General features: G+C 40.3%; 1 protein-coding gene across 1 annotated transcript in view; it reads left to right on the top strand.

Moving 5' to 3' along the window:
* Positions 1-15,414, top strand: part of PID1 (phosphotyrosine interaction domain containing 1) — a 125,370-nt gene that overhangs the window by 59,930 nt on the left and 50,026 nt on the right. Inside the window, exon 2 of the mRNA XM_048506505.1 lies at positions 198-344. Within this exon, the coding sequence (XP_048362462.1) occupies positions 198-344 (147 nt within the window). The remainder of the gene's footprint in view (positions 1-197; positions 345-15,414) is intronic.

The raw sequence follows: 15,414 nt of genomic DNA, 5'->3' as shown, positions 1-15,414 counted from the left end.
TGTCTACCTCTGGTTTAATGTGTAGCTTTCTTCTAAAGCAATTTGCATTCCTTGCAGCTATATGTATGCATCACTACACTGATTATTAGAATACATCAGGTAGAAATATTGACCTCCAATTTTTGCTATGATATTAAGGAGACACATTTTGCAGAAAAAATATTAATGATCTCTCTCTCACACTTTTTGTCACATAGCACTTTCAGACCATGTTGAAGACTAAGCTAAATGTCTTAACCCTTCGGAAGGAGCCTCTCCCTACGGTGATCTTCCATGAGCCAGAAGCCATTGAGCTGTGCACCACAACTCCATTAATGAAGACACGGGCGCACACTGGGTGCAAGGTGTGTATTGATTCAAAATTTGTGTCATCTTTGGGATCATTCCACTCAAAAAAAAAGTTGGAAGAAGAGGAAAAATCCAAACACCCTATAAACAATTATTTAGAAAGCTACAATGTGTTCTTACTTTGCACCACCCATTATTATTTTGTCAATATAAACCAGTCACAAAGATTTTACCTAACAGATTTCACCTTCAGTTCACATTAATCCTGGAGTTGTAAAAAATATTTGTGTTTGATGGTTTTAAAAAATCTGTATGTAATATATTTATTTCATACTAATGTTCATATTAAAATGTGGTTGTCTACCACCAAACATCTAGGGCAACCTGAAAAACACTCAGGTGCATTCACTTCTATACTGGAGCAGGGCCGATTCAGGGGAGGGGGGAGAGTGGAATGGAAGGACCATTTGACCTGGACCTCACAGTGGCCATCAAATTTAGACACTTGTTATTTCTTTTATCTTTGATAAGTTTCATAAATAGTATCTCACTCTGATTTTATTTTCATGTGTCATGTTTATTTCTGTTGTGGCTACGGGTCTTCCAGACCTCTCTCTATGGTGTGGGTCTTCTGCTGGTAATCCTCCTTGCCTGCTGCCACTTGAAATGTCAGCAGGAGGGGGAAATGCTACAACATTGCTACATCTCTTCTGGGGAAAACCTGCAAGTAACGTAGGGCAGCTCCAGCAGTTCTTAGAACTACCCTACCTTACTTGTGTGTTTCCCCAAGAAGTCACACAACAACAGCTTTGCTGCCCTCCATGTCTCTACCCTCAATCTGCCTGCAGGTTGCCAGGATTTATTTATATTTATTTTATTTATTTATGGGATTTTTATACCGCCCAACCCCTGAAGGGCTCTGTGCGGTGCATAACACAGATTCTACATTTAATATATACAAACAAAAACCCCATTAAATTAGAATTTAAATTAAAAAATTTAAAACACAGCGGTAAATTCAATAAAAATGGTGTCAGCAATAACCCCAATTAAACCCTTCCAAGGAGGGGGGAACAGAACAAAAAGTGGGTCCCCTAGATGACAGGGGGACTCCGAAACCGGAGGAATAGAATAGAAGGGGCACCTCAATCAGCAGCTGGACACTCCAAAGGCCCGGTGGAACAACTCAGTCTTACAGGCCCTGCAGAATTACCAAGATCCCGCAGGGCCTGGACAGCTGGAGGAAGAGTGTTCCACCAGGCAGGGGCCAAGGCTGAAAAGGCCCTGGCCCAAGTGGAGGCCAGCCGCATCATTGAGGGGCCAGGAACCACCAGTAAATTGGCCTCTGCTAAACGCAGAGGCCGAGTGGGGACATATGGGGTAATGCGATCCCAAAGATACGAGGGGTTTGGAACCATTGGCTTTAAAAACTGAAAATGGTCTGGGCTTCAATGGACTTCTGAGAGCATCTGGCCAGACACTCCAGAATTCAGCAAGAGCTACAATTCTGTCAAAGAAATTGTTCAATTTGAGCTGCAGGCTTTATGGGCAGTTTTGAATTGATGTAGTGAAAGCTAAACTTTGTTAAACCCATAGCTGTGTGATGAAAAAGTGATTATCTCATGCCAGTTCAATGGACCTGGCCATTTGTTTGGTCTCCTCTGATGATTTAAACTCTGTGGGTACTGGCAAGAAGAACAGCGCAATTGCTATGAAAACACTAAGGCTAAATTTTTCACAGAGAAACAAAAAAATGTTGATTCATTGTGTTCTGAAACAACACACCACCACAAACTGTGTGATTATTGGGAAAGTGGCCAAAAAGAACAGATGCCTTGGTGGCTTTGGTTTTGGCTAGCATCCTGATTATTTACTGACATTCAGAATGTTAAAGATGCTGGCATAGTTTAGTTAGCCCTCCCCCACTATTTTTGAAAACCTGTGAACATTAAAATGTGATGAGTGCATCTATGGCATTATAGCTCACTGAGGTCCAATGCTGCAATCCTTAGGCTCCACCCTCAAATCTCCATGAATTCCCCAAGTTGGAGCTGGCAGACCTAGTTGGGCTAGCTAGGATCTTGCAGTCTCAGTTTTCAATCCCCACTGTACCAGGAAATTTCTGGGTGATGCTGGGCCAGCCATACTGTCTGCTGAATCTATTTCACTATTTTGAAACAGCAATTCCTAGTAAAGGTAAACTGGAGCAGAGAAGAATGATGTACGCTGCCGTGAGGTCCTTGGTGGGATAAACATGTAGTAAGAAATACTTCTACTGCAGAAGAACTGGCGTATATATGCAATAGATGATGGTGATTCTATAAAGTGCTGCTTAGAAGCAGCGGCCATGTTCCAAGCCAGGCTAAGAGAGCCAGTGTGCCTTGTCGCTGCAGTTCTGGCACACAGTTGATGCTCTTGTGCTAGCACTTCTGCCCCAGTTTTCTTCCAACACAGCTGCAACTGGAATGTTTCCAAGTAATTAACTAAATCATTTTTGGGGAAGGGACTCATGGAATGGTTAGTTGTTCCCATCACAAGCATGCGCTAAGTAATTCCAATGGGATTACTTGGAATTAATTCTGCAGAGGAGGCCTGTTCTCTGCACTATGAAGTTGGCAGCCCTGTGCAAATTACACAAACCAAATTTCTTATTGCTTTGTCCTGGGTATAGGAAGGCACTGCCGAAGAAGCTTTATAAATAAGTTTTATTGTGTTGCTGCTTCAAACCACTCATTGCTGTAATGAAGAATGACAGGGGTTAAGAAAGTTGGCTGTAATGTACAAGGTTATGTCATAAGCGTAACATTTCTATTAAATACTTCCAATCTGTTTAAATCAGATACGTAGCTTTCCTTTTCAAAACAACAAGTGTTGCTTGTCTTGTTTCCATCACACGGGCTGATATGTTCATTTGTACTTGGAGTGACACTTGCATAGATTTTCAGTAGCACAGGAAAGATTGTGATTATTCAAAGGAGGCTTCAGATGTCTGTCACTTGATCTTTTTTAGACAAGATGTTAGTTGAATGGAAATGTATATGTTTTGAAACAGAATTTGCTAGCTCACTGTGTTTTGTGTGTGATACTGTATTTTGTTTTGTTTGGAAGATCACTAAACAAAAGATTTTTATTCTTCTAAAGTGGGAATGTCACATTTATTATTTGGTAATACAATAGTCCTCCAAAATAGAAATGTTGCATATCCCAGTATTTTTTTTTAAATCTTCATTTGAGTCCAATGTGTTTCCAAATATATTTCAAGATGCTGGTTCAGATTTGTAAACTCCAGAGCATCAGGTTATCTAGATACGTGCTTTTTTCCATACAAACTTGCTTGAGAATTAAGATCTTCCTCAAAGGAACTTATCCATCCATCTTCAAGTGGATGTTTAATGGAGAACGTAGTTTGTGTCCTTTCTTAGAATTCTGTCCCCAGGGATAGTGGCCTACCATTATCATTACTGTGATTTGGATGTCAGATTAATGTTGTTGTAGTCATATGAACCATTAATAATAGCTGACTTTTTGTCTTATATTGCTGCTGATTTTTGATATGTTGCATTCTACTGTAGCTTGCATTCATTCTATTTTGATGGGGTGTTCAGGAATTGTAAGATATTATGAAGATTTTGCAACAGAAAAGAAAGGTACAGTTAACTTATAAAAACGGACAGCAAGTTTAAAAGTTACCCTAAGTTAAAAAATGAATTGCTGCACATAAAATCTTTTACTTCCCTGTGAGCCTTGGTTCCTAAAATCTGCACAGAATCTTGCAGAATAATTTCTGTACTCATTCTAAAATCTGCACAGAATCTTGCAGAATAATTTCTGTATTCATTCTAATAAGACAGTTTTTAGCATGTGTATACTTTATGACTTATTAGTTGAGTATTGGATCATTTTGATTCCACATTTTTATGTGGTTTAACTGTGAACTCTAGCTTATAGTTGATATTGGCTGCTTCTAACCACAATTGGTAACTGAGGCATGTGTTCTTAAAGCCACTTCCTTTTGTGACTTTTGGTGGGAACAGTTCTCCTCCATGTCATTAAAGCCCCAAATGGGGAAAAACTAGCTTGTTCAAGGCTTTTTGCCATTTTATAAAGTGGTAATTTGAACTTTATTACTGCATCTGTAGCAAAGGAAGATTCCCAAACAAATACATGGAAAAATATCAGCATTGAATCTGTTTTTCTTCCATGCTATAGTATATGAATGGGATGTGCGTTTTTGTATATGTTTCATTAAAGAGCCTATTGTTCACTATTAAACCTTGCTCATTAAAATATTGCCAATTAATAGTGTTTCTTAATATTCAGCCTGCTGGTTTGCTTCTTACAATATTTGTGTTTTCTAAAATCAAAATTGTTATTGACCTCAATATTGCTGAGATGTATGCAAATTAGATTCCTCAGAAGGGAGATGATAACCGGTCTAGTGTATATTAGCCTTACTGTCAATTGAAAACACACTGAATTTAAGCTGGTCTACTTAAAAGTAAGTGTCTGTGGGTCAGTGGAGCTGACTCCTGGGAAGTGTCTTCAAGACTGCAGCCTTTTCTATGAAATATGTGGTTTTATCTCGAAGCAGACTTCCTTCTGTTCCATATAAACCATCTTTATGAGGATTTTTAGAAGAGAGCGTACTGCAACATCCCAACCCCACTATTATGCAGCAGCAAGGAAATCTATGGCTGCTTATCCACAAGGCATCTGCTGTGCAATGAGGGCCAATATGTGTCACAGCAAGATTTCTTGTAGGGATGTATTTTCTCAAGCCCTGCTTTTAATTTTTATTCTCCCCACAGCAAGCAAGACCACTTCTAGCACAAATTTAATTTTGCTTCACAGCCAGAGCGGGTAGAGTTGCCTGTGAGCACAGCTTTGCCATGGACCTCTTTCCACTGCCCACAGCCAACCTGCCTAGTCTCACTCCCCCACTACCTCGTACTGCATTGCACACTTCCCCCTCCACCTCTCTAAAAGCTTGTATCAATATATCGATTGGAACAACACAATCAGGGTCTCTTTCTGGCTCCACTCTGCTTTCCCCTTCTCTGCTTCTGCCCTCTCCAATGTCTGGGAGGGCTTTTTACAACTTTATTTCAAACAAAGATTGTATTTTAAAACAATTTTCCTTACTGAGGCAGCAGGAAGAGGAAGAGAGAAAGAAAAAGTGTGTATGTGGAGGCAGATCTAGCACATGGTTCCCTTCTTCAGCAGCATGTGATCTAGGGAACAGCTTTGTGTTTCTTTTTTGGGGGGGTTATGTTGGAAAAGGGGCTACAATATTGATATTTTTGCTATCACAGGTATAAGGATATACATTAACAAAGCCCTTTATCTTGCAGATAGGTGTGTGATTAGATCTGTGCCTTTAAGAGGAGTTGATGGGCAGAGTTAAGAGAACCAGGAAAAGCTGCAGAGACCAATTGAGACCAGCAAGCCAACAGGCAGAAAAATGACTCCTCAGCTGTACACAGAAAAATGCAAGGAGACCCCTCTGCAAGCCCACTTCTCACAGAAGAGCCCTGAAACAAGTGTTTTATGCATAATGGACCCATCGGTCCTGAATGCTGCTGAATGCTGCATAACTGACCAGGAAAGTGAGTCGTATACTCACTGAGCCTTAAAGTTTCAGAGTCAACCGAAAGGACATTATAAAAAATTGTTGCAAGATCCTATTGAATTAGTTTTAGGACTACATTAAAAGATCAGGAAATACTAATCCGTAGTTTGGTCTGCTGAAGAACAGTAAAAGGGAAAAAATTACAAAGTTTGAGGAAGATACTGATCCAGCTACTCAGGTTAGGCAAAGGGGCAAAGCTGTAGAAAGGTCATGTAACAGATATTAGGCTGCAATGAATAGAGTGGTATTCTGTGTTTGAGGACAAATGACATAAATATTTGTTGAAGTAAGGGGAATGTCTGAGTCTTAGGTAGGTGTTTATTACTTTAGAAAAGCTCACAGGGTTTGATGTTTAGGATGTGTACTGAAACGAGCGTGGCCCTGTAATGAAAATGAATAATCAGATGGAGGATATCAGTAGAAAGACAACTATCATGCTGAATTCAGCATAATAGCTGGTGTTTTTCTTTCCAGAGAAAGCTCTGTCACATTTTCATTCACTTTCTGCATTTTTAGAATACTTAATGAAGCCAATGGGAATTAATTTTGTGAATGAATGCTAAGATAGGTATGTAAAGTGGACTGGAGAAAGGAGAACTTGTGTCAGTTGTGGAGGTCACTGATCATTAGCCTTCAGGGAACAAATCACAGCTCCTTAAGCATTTAATGAAGTGAATGAGAAAAGCTTAAGTCCGAATATGTGGTTGCTCTTGTCCTTGTTCTTATCTTGCATAAGGGAAACCAGAGAGCTATATAGGCTTGCCGCATGCCACATTATAACCTGAGCATGAGAAAGATCTATCCAGACCTTTTGGAAGATTGTTTACATGCTTTTAGTGAAGGAAGAAGATCTGCTGGGCTTTTTAAAAATCCCAGGGTATACTCCTTTTCTTGAATTGCTGCGTCGAACTGTATATTGTGCAATAGTTCATTGTGTGCATCAGCATGCTTGGAGTTCTGGACCAGATTATGCAGTTAACTCTCATTACTATTTTCTGAAGAAAGCATATTTCCACTGAAATGCTCACCTTTTAAAAAATTGATAGCCAGTAGCAAATATTTTGTTATAAATCTTCATGGTTATATGGAGAAGTATGTAATGTAATGTTTTAAGATGGAACATATTGGTCATATAGCTGCATTCAATGTCCTTCTACTTCCTTGTTTGTCAGTGTCTGTAAATTGATGGCATTCAATTCTATTTCAGAATGATTGAAGTCTGTTAATATATTTCATGTATATATATATATATATATATATATATATATATATATATATATATATATCTCATCTTGATGAGGAAGACATAATGAACCAAGTTATAATAAATGTGTTGAGTTTTGAAAACATAGTAATAGATGAAATGATAGTCTGAAATTTTACTTTAAATTATTTGGATTTGCATTAGAAAACATAATATTGAGAATTATAAAGGATCAGGCTTCTTGAAGAGAACTTTTCATGAGAGTCACATGGAGTGGATTTGCTTTACTATAAAAGCTTGACACATGTTTAATTTCTTTTAAAAGTTCTAAGTTATTCCTTAGTGAGAGATATAATTGTTATTGAAGGCAACCTCAGTTAGTCTTTCCTGTAAAACTTTACTCAAAGTAAGATGCAGTATTTTGCACACTTTTGATATCTTTCCAACTCCAGCAGTTGAAACTGCTTTTCTTAAGTGAACTATCAGAGCTTTCCTGGAGACCTATGTGAGACTATTTTGCATGGCACATGGAACTAGCTTTCTCAGTTTTTCAATCTTGCTGTGAAATGCATACCTGGCACTTTTATTATTAAGGCTATATCTAATAACCAGGGCTCAGAATCACTTCCACTTAATAATTTGTGACACAAGATGATACAGCCAAATTGAAATTTATTGTGGTGGTTTACTGTGAGCAGATTTTGCTGTCATTGCCAATTGGCTTTCTGCGTAATGTCCTTGAAAATTGTTTTCACCTTCTTGTGACCACTTCTGCTTCAGGATGAAATCACTGGTAACTTCTCTGATGTTGTTTGTGTGAGTGATAGCTCGGATGAGTTGCTATGGTTACTGAACTCTATCTGTTGGTTGTCTGATAATTATTACAGGCACTGGATCTTTGATTTGATTTGCCTCTGGTAAATGGACTATCCTTTATGTCTCTCCCAAAAGTGAATTTTATGACTGACTGATATTTTTCACATTTTATGGCTCTCTGATAATCTTCACAGATCCTTTAAAGCATTGGTCCCTTGTGAAATAAATAGAACTTATTTATTAGATAGCCTTGTGTAGTTTTTGAAATGACATTGCATTTAGATCTATTTATATATAATGGAAGGTATATTCATACATGAAATGGAAGTGTTATGAACAAGCTTGGGAATTGCTTGGAACATGATAAATCTGGAACATGATAAATCTAAGAGCAAGTAATAAGCTGTTGATGATAGTTGTCAGGACCTTGTGCTGAAGCTGAAATTCATTAAATGGAAATTGCTGGAATTGGATCCATCATGTTCAAGGGGCTTTGGGTTTCATAATTTCCAACTGACAAATTCTGAATAATATATTTTGATTCTTGTCTCAGGGGCTAACCCCACCTGCAAGGTGCTTACTGAAGTATGTACGAACTACAGGTTTACGAGCATCTTTGGATTGGGTGTCCCCAATAACTGTAGTGTAAGGCACTGCACCAAATTTAGTACAAGGGTTCAGCCATGATGGCTTCAATATCTTTGTTTATTTGGGGTGGTGGTGGTTAGGAAGTGTAACTTTTGATAGGATGTATAATGTAATTGAAGATTAAAATGCAGTATAAAAGAAAAAGTTGGTTTTATATATGCTGCACAAACTTACCTGTAGGCACAAGTTGCCACACAAAAGGGGTAGGGGAAAGTGAAGGAGGCTCTGAGCTGAACACATGCTGCCCAGCGGGCAGGACCATTGAGTGGGCCAGCTCAGGAGGCGGCCAAGTGTGGCAGCCTCCTCAAGGGCGGGGCACAGCACAGCAATAAAGTGTTACCCATGTGTCGTCTCCTCACCCCCTTTCCCCTTCCACTGCCCAGGTTGTTTCCCACCCACCCTTTCCTCTTGGATTGTTGGATTGTTGCTTGGATTGTTTTAAGCATTGTTACAATTGTTATGTTGGCTGTGTTTATTTTAATTTGTCACAGCTTGGCAGATTGGGCATGGTGATGTATCATTTTGGGGGAGACGATGGCTGTGTGCCTGCCTCCCCAACTATCCTGGACCCCCATAAGGGCTTGGGGGTGGGGAGGCCGCTACGCAATCTGCCCAGGCATGGGCAGGCGGATGGCCTATACCCTCTGGAGGGGAGGGAGAGGGACTGTATTATCTGCTGCATATAGACTATACTCCACTTTCTCCAATCTGGCAGAACAAAGACCATCCACCACCTCTAAGTTTCTCAGGACCAGTTGGTATGGGTAGGAGTTACTGGTGTCGGTAAAATTCTAAAGATGGGAAGGAATGAACAGTCAAAGCAAAAATATATATATTGTGAAATATTGTGAAAAAATGTTGTCACCTTGAACAATACTTTTGCTTGTCTCTGGCAGTTGATCTGAGCAAGGAATTTCTACATACACACTGGAGTATTTTGAGACCACTTCCCTTTGTTGTCTCTTAAATGTATGCCTCCCAAAGACGAGGATTATTCAAGAATGACTTCTGCTACAGTGTGAAATTTTTTTGAGGGGGAGATTTGGGAAGTTTTAGTTTGTCCACTGAAACTCTCTATGTACACCACTGGGCTTTTAATATTCAGGGCTTATTTCTAAGCATTATGATGAGGCCGCCTTTTCTTCTTTGTCTGGTAGATTCCAGGATGTATTGGGGAACTGCTGGGAGGCTAACATAGCTGATGCAGTAAATCTGACAACCAACTTAATTATCCATTTTCTCCCAATCTATAGTGCTTTCATTTAAGTAAATTTGTGCTAATAAAAATAGACATCCCTGCAAGTTATGCTGCTCTTTAGATTTATAGGTATGCTTTCTAAGCAGCATTTGATAATTAATAAATTATTGTGTTTGGCGTATAATTGAAAATCATGTTGTTAAGGCTAGGAAAGCACCTTGTAAGCAAGGTTCATGTTTTGTTGTGTGTGGGGCAGGGGAAATGATGTCCAAAGGAGCAAACTGTAGCCACTTGGACCTCACAAAATGCAATAATGAATTATATGAACTTGGTGTTACTTTCAATAGCCAGACTTCCATCTTTCTAACCAGATTCAGTGAAGGAGTACATGAAAGAAACAACATGTCAACAGAACATTCACTTAGACCTAATAGAAGAGGTATCTTCAAGTGCACTTAAGTAGCAAGTGAACATCATGTAGAATGTTTCATCTTGTACTTGGCGCTGTCTTGCCAAAGGCAGAAGAGATTAATATCTGGTTATATGCTAGCATTCTCTGACATCTGTGATGTAGTGATCAAACTTATTCTGCCTGTTGTCCTTTTTTGTAAAGTGTGTTTGAATTGGAAATATAGCCTGCCAATGAGAAGTGACATGCCAATAATTCTGATGTTTGGAATCAGTATAGGCTTGTCATTTGCCAATCTGTGAAACCCCTGCCTTTAGCCCCAGTCCCTCACCCTTGATTATTTGAGTAGGAGGAAAAAGGGGGAGGGTAGCACTGATTGTGGTTCTCTAGGAATTTCCCCCATCTCTGTGTAATTCATAGAGTATCACTATCAATGTTATCTTCCTATTAAAGACCATAGAGACTGTAGGAATTTCTAGAACATTACTCAGAAAACATCATGTTCTCCAAACCTCTACCTCAGTGGTTCTCAACCTGTGGTCACGATCCCTCAGTGGTTCTTAACCTGTGGTCACGACCCCTTTCACAGGGGTCACCTAAGACTGTCTGCATCAGTGTTCTCCATCTGTGAAATGGATAAATGTTAGGTTGGGGGTCACCACAACATAAGGAACTGTATTAAAGGGTCATGGCATTAGGAAGATTGAGAACCACTGCTCTACCTGGAAGTGACACCCTCCATGATACTCCAGGAATTTCTGCAGTCTCTACGGTCTTTTTCACAGAGATCAGGAAAATGCACACTGTGATGCCACAGTCCCTGAAAATCAGATTTCCTCGGACACCACAGCCCCTGGCAGTGTAGGACTGGCATCCCAAAGACAGTAAGATGTGGTAACTTCATGGGTTAGTTATCCTCCAGGTACACCTATCAGAAGGAGCTGAGAGGGCTCTGCTTTTTGGTGACAGCTGTGTTGTCCCAGACACAGGAAGTTCTACTTTTGGGGGGCTACTTTAGTAATCTGCCTACAATAGAGGAACAATCAAAACCATATTCTAGGTCCAGTTCATAATGTAACAGATGATTGCATTATGGATCCTCTGCTATTAAGTTAACATTCCAAAATCATGTCAGCATGCTACAAAAAAGAGCACTGTGGTATTTTAATAAGTTTGTCGCAGTATAAATTCATGAAAGCTTATGCCACACTAAATGTCTTCAAGTGCCGAAAAACCTGTTTATTATATGCCAACATCTTTGGTTTCAGTGCAGCCCCATAGATATATAGTTTGCTGAGTATTCAGACTCCAAAGCATAATAAATCATGTGAAGCTCCAGATAACTGAGAGCAAGGTCTTAATTAAACAAAAGTGCTAGAATACACTAGATGAGATCAAATCTTTTACATGTTGTTTATCATTCTGAAATGCTGAAAGTTTTAAATAAACCCTGCAATAAATTTGATTGCATAATCCATACTGACAGAGAATTGAAGAGCATGAAACATGTCCTTCTACTTTCCTCAGAGCTGAGCTTTGAGTACTATTTGAAAACCTAAATAGAGTGGGGGAAAGTGAATTCAGTCTCAGGTGAGCATCAATGTATACTAATATTTAATACAAGATCAAGAGGATAGGAGGTAGGTCTCACAGCTGCTAGAACTCTGTCAACATCAGCTTCAGAGAGCAGACTGAAATGATCCAAAAGTGGACCAGAACAAGGAAAGTGTGGAGAGGGAATGTAGGACAAACACCCCAGGTTTGCAGAAAAATCCAAAATCTAAAAAAAATTGCTTAAGGAGTTTTAAAAACTCCCAAATGATTAAAGAAACTCCTGTGTCTTTAAAAAAAACAACTCCCTCAGTTGCTAGGTCGCCACAACAGGCATGGTGTCTGTCAATAAAAGGCAGGAGTAGAAGGAGAACCTTTTCTGGGGATAGTTTGACCTTTGAGGGAAGACTTATTGAGACTCGGCCCAGCTCCAACTTCTAGTGACTTGGTACCACCCAACTTGCATGACTTACCTCCACCTGGATTCTTGATAATGTGCAATGGCAGCTCCCATATGAATGCCAGGGACTGGCTTTCATGGGGTGGCTTTTCAGTTTTGTCAGTAGAGCCCTGTGCAAGAGGTAAGATGGGACAGATGGTAGTACCTGGTTTTACTTGCACAAAGCAAGACAGATGTTGGCACTTGGATCATCCCCACATGAAGAGAGGCAAGCAGTAGTCCCTGGCCTCAGTTTAACCTCAAATGAGACTAAACAGATGGCCAAGCATTGTGCAAGGCAAGGCAGGTAGTAGTACCCAGGTGACACTGGAGGTGGTGACACCACCCAGCCCTGTGCAAGGTAAGGCAGTGCTCAGCCCAAGGCCAGGTGGTGACAGGCAGGGACACCCAGTGTGGCAGGTGGAAGTGATGCTCTAGCCACTCAACTAAGTCTGACTTGAGAGGTGGGAGACACCAGCCAGCCCATCTAAGCTGAGAAAGGCAGTGCCTTCTTGCATAAGGAAAGGGAAGCAGCGTCTGGCCTGCCCAAGGCAAGGAAAGCAGTGCCTGGCCAGTTACTTAGGCTGCCTCTTCCTTCTTCCTTACATTCCCCTTTTGGAAGGAGTGGAAGGGGGAAACAAACTGCCTGTTCCTCTCTTCTGTGGGCAAGTTTGGGGCAAGCTTTGGGATGAACCCTTTTAAAGAGTTTTTTTTTTTACTTTCAGTCTGCTCCTGCTCACTAAATTGTTTTGAGGATAAAATGGAAGAGGGAGAATGAGGTAAGATGCTTTTGCTCCCCATTGTGGAGTAAGGCAGGCTATGGATGAAATTAATACATAATAGGTATAGCTGAAGATGGAGTGTCAGATAAAAGATGGGTGGGAAGGAGAGCAGAGAAGGTTAATTATATCAGAGTTGCTAGGGAAAGACAAAAGAGCATGGGGGAAATGAGACAGGGGGAAATGATGCCCTTTGCAGGTGCCTCACTGTGCAACTGAGCCCAACCTGGTAACTGGCACCAAGCAACTTGGACATAGATTTCCTGGGAGGATGTGTCAGTGGTCAGGCATTAAACTGAAGATAGGGAAAGATAAAGGTAAGTTGACTGATGGACCAGAATAAGAGGAGAGAGGCTGTGGTGGGCTTCCTTGAAGGAAATAGGAAATAGCACGGGAGAGGGAAATTCACCTTGCAAGTTCTTTTGTGTTCCCACTTGTTACCACTATTAATTGAATGAGAAAATGGGATGGCTTTGAACCTTGGTTTCAAATCCTTGATAAGATGAAACTCCATTAACGTTACTGCTTTTGTAAAACTTGGTATGTTCAAGCAATTAAAATTTATTGTAGGCACATATCAGTTATTTTACTGCACATGCTCTGAGATTGTAACGTCTATCAGTGTAGCGGCCCTCAAGCATTTTGACAGCCTGGATAATGAAAGATATGAGGCAAGGAATGTTGGGGGATGGGGAGGCAGTTTCCAGACGCACTTCAATTTTATTCAGGTTTTTTTTTCTCTGAACAGTCTGTTTTATTTTTCTCAACGTGTAGCCTTCCAAAACTTACTGACTGGGTTGCCTGCTAAATATCTTGAAAATGTTTTGGTAAGAAAAATGGTCTTGAAGGATGCTTGTTGGAGCATCTGTTAAGCAGATGGCAGTGAAAATGTTTCCAGTTCTTAATGGCAAACACAAGCAGGTGGAAGTGTTCCAAGTATTGAGCAACTTACTGGAGACTTGCTCCTCAGTATCTTAAGGAAGACAGAGTTTGAACCTTTTGCAGCTGAATTACTTCGGAGAAAGCATTTGCTTACTGTGTGTGTGGAAGGCTAGCAGTGAAACTAGGCCAATCTTTTCCTAGCCAGAACTTTACTGTGCCCAAAGGTTAAAACGACTTGCAGTCTGTTGCTGCTTTTACCAATACTTTCTCTAGGAAAGAAATGTTGGTTTACATAGGACACTAGGCTGGCTTTGAACTTCAAAGGTATCTAAAGTTTATGGCTCCATCTGAATGAACTGCATACCAGAAACTGAAAGAATTTGTAAGGCAACATAGGTTTTTTTTCATGCCTATTTCCTTATTACTTATAATTCTGGCCAAAACTTGAAGTAACAAGGAAAACCAAGATTCAAATCCCTGCTCTGCCATGGAAGCTTGCTGGGTGATACATATTAAATCTAACCTGCCTCATAGGGCTTATGTAAAGATAACGTGGAGGAAAGGAGAACAGCTTTGGATCACCATTGGAGAGAAAGGCATGATATGAATGAAGCAAACAAATAAATTATGGAACAGTACCAGTATTAGTCTGTCTTGGGAAAAAAGACTCCTGTGGCTTCTTTAGACTAACAAATTTATTGTGTTAGAAGCTTTCATAAACAGAGATCTGATTCAAATAGAGCACAGACATCTATTTTGCTACTATTGGAAATAGCCCTTTCTTTGTGCATGTTCCCTCCACCTTTCCCTATTAATGCTGTTCAAATACAAGCATAGTTTATCCTTATAACTAAACCTATAGATTGTGAATTTCACTTTCCTTTTAAATTAGGATTGAAAACAGTTGCAAGCCATATTTTGAAAGCCTGGTTAGTAAGGGAAGTACTAAACCCTAGTTTTTGGTAAATGTGTAATGGTATCTTTTCAACAATGGGGTTGCAATTCCCCTGAAAAAAGGGGGTTGTAGCTTGGGGTGCTACTGGACCAAGTCTGGCTGCTTGCCAGTGTTTAACAGTGGTGCCTTTCACCAGCTTTGCCTAATGAGCCAGCTGTGGCCTTTCCTAGGCAAGAAAGGTTTTGCCACTGGTAACATTTAGATTAGATGACTGCAGTGTGCTCTATTTGGGACTGCCCTTGAAGACTATCTGGGAGCTACAATTGGTACAGAATGCTGCAGCCAAAATGTTGACTGGAATGGGTTATAGCAACTGTATCACCCCAGCCTTGTTCCGTCTACATTAGCTCTGAATTTGCTTCCGGGACCAATTCAAAGCTCCTGCACAGCCCTGCTTAAGGTAGTCTAGATGGTAAGGGTGAGGTGGGGGAGAAGGCTCCTGGGGAGGCTCATGGTGGCCTCAGCTCTGGCAGCCACTGCCCTCCTTCCAACCCCCCCCCCACCTGCCATTTTTAAAAAATTACTACTTCACTGCATGATCTCCTGCTTTTTCTTCAAGGCATGGGAAGTTCATGATCTCAAGATGGCTAAACTTTGATGAACACACATACTTAAG

Source organism: Sphaerodactylus townsendi, linkage group LG08, assembly GCF_021028975.2.
Source record: "Sphaerodactylus townsendi isolate TG3544 linkage group LG08, MPM_Stown_v2.3, whole genome shotgun sequence".
In the NCBI taxonomy this organism is placed as follows: Eukaryota; Metazoa; Chordata; class Lepidosauria; order Squamata; family Sphaerodactylidae; genus Sphaerodactylus; species Sphaerodactylus townsendi.
The sequence above is the reverse complement of the archived record's forward strand: the minus strand, read 5'-3'. Positions and strand labels throughout refer to the sequence as shown.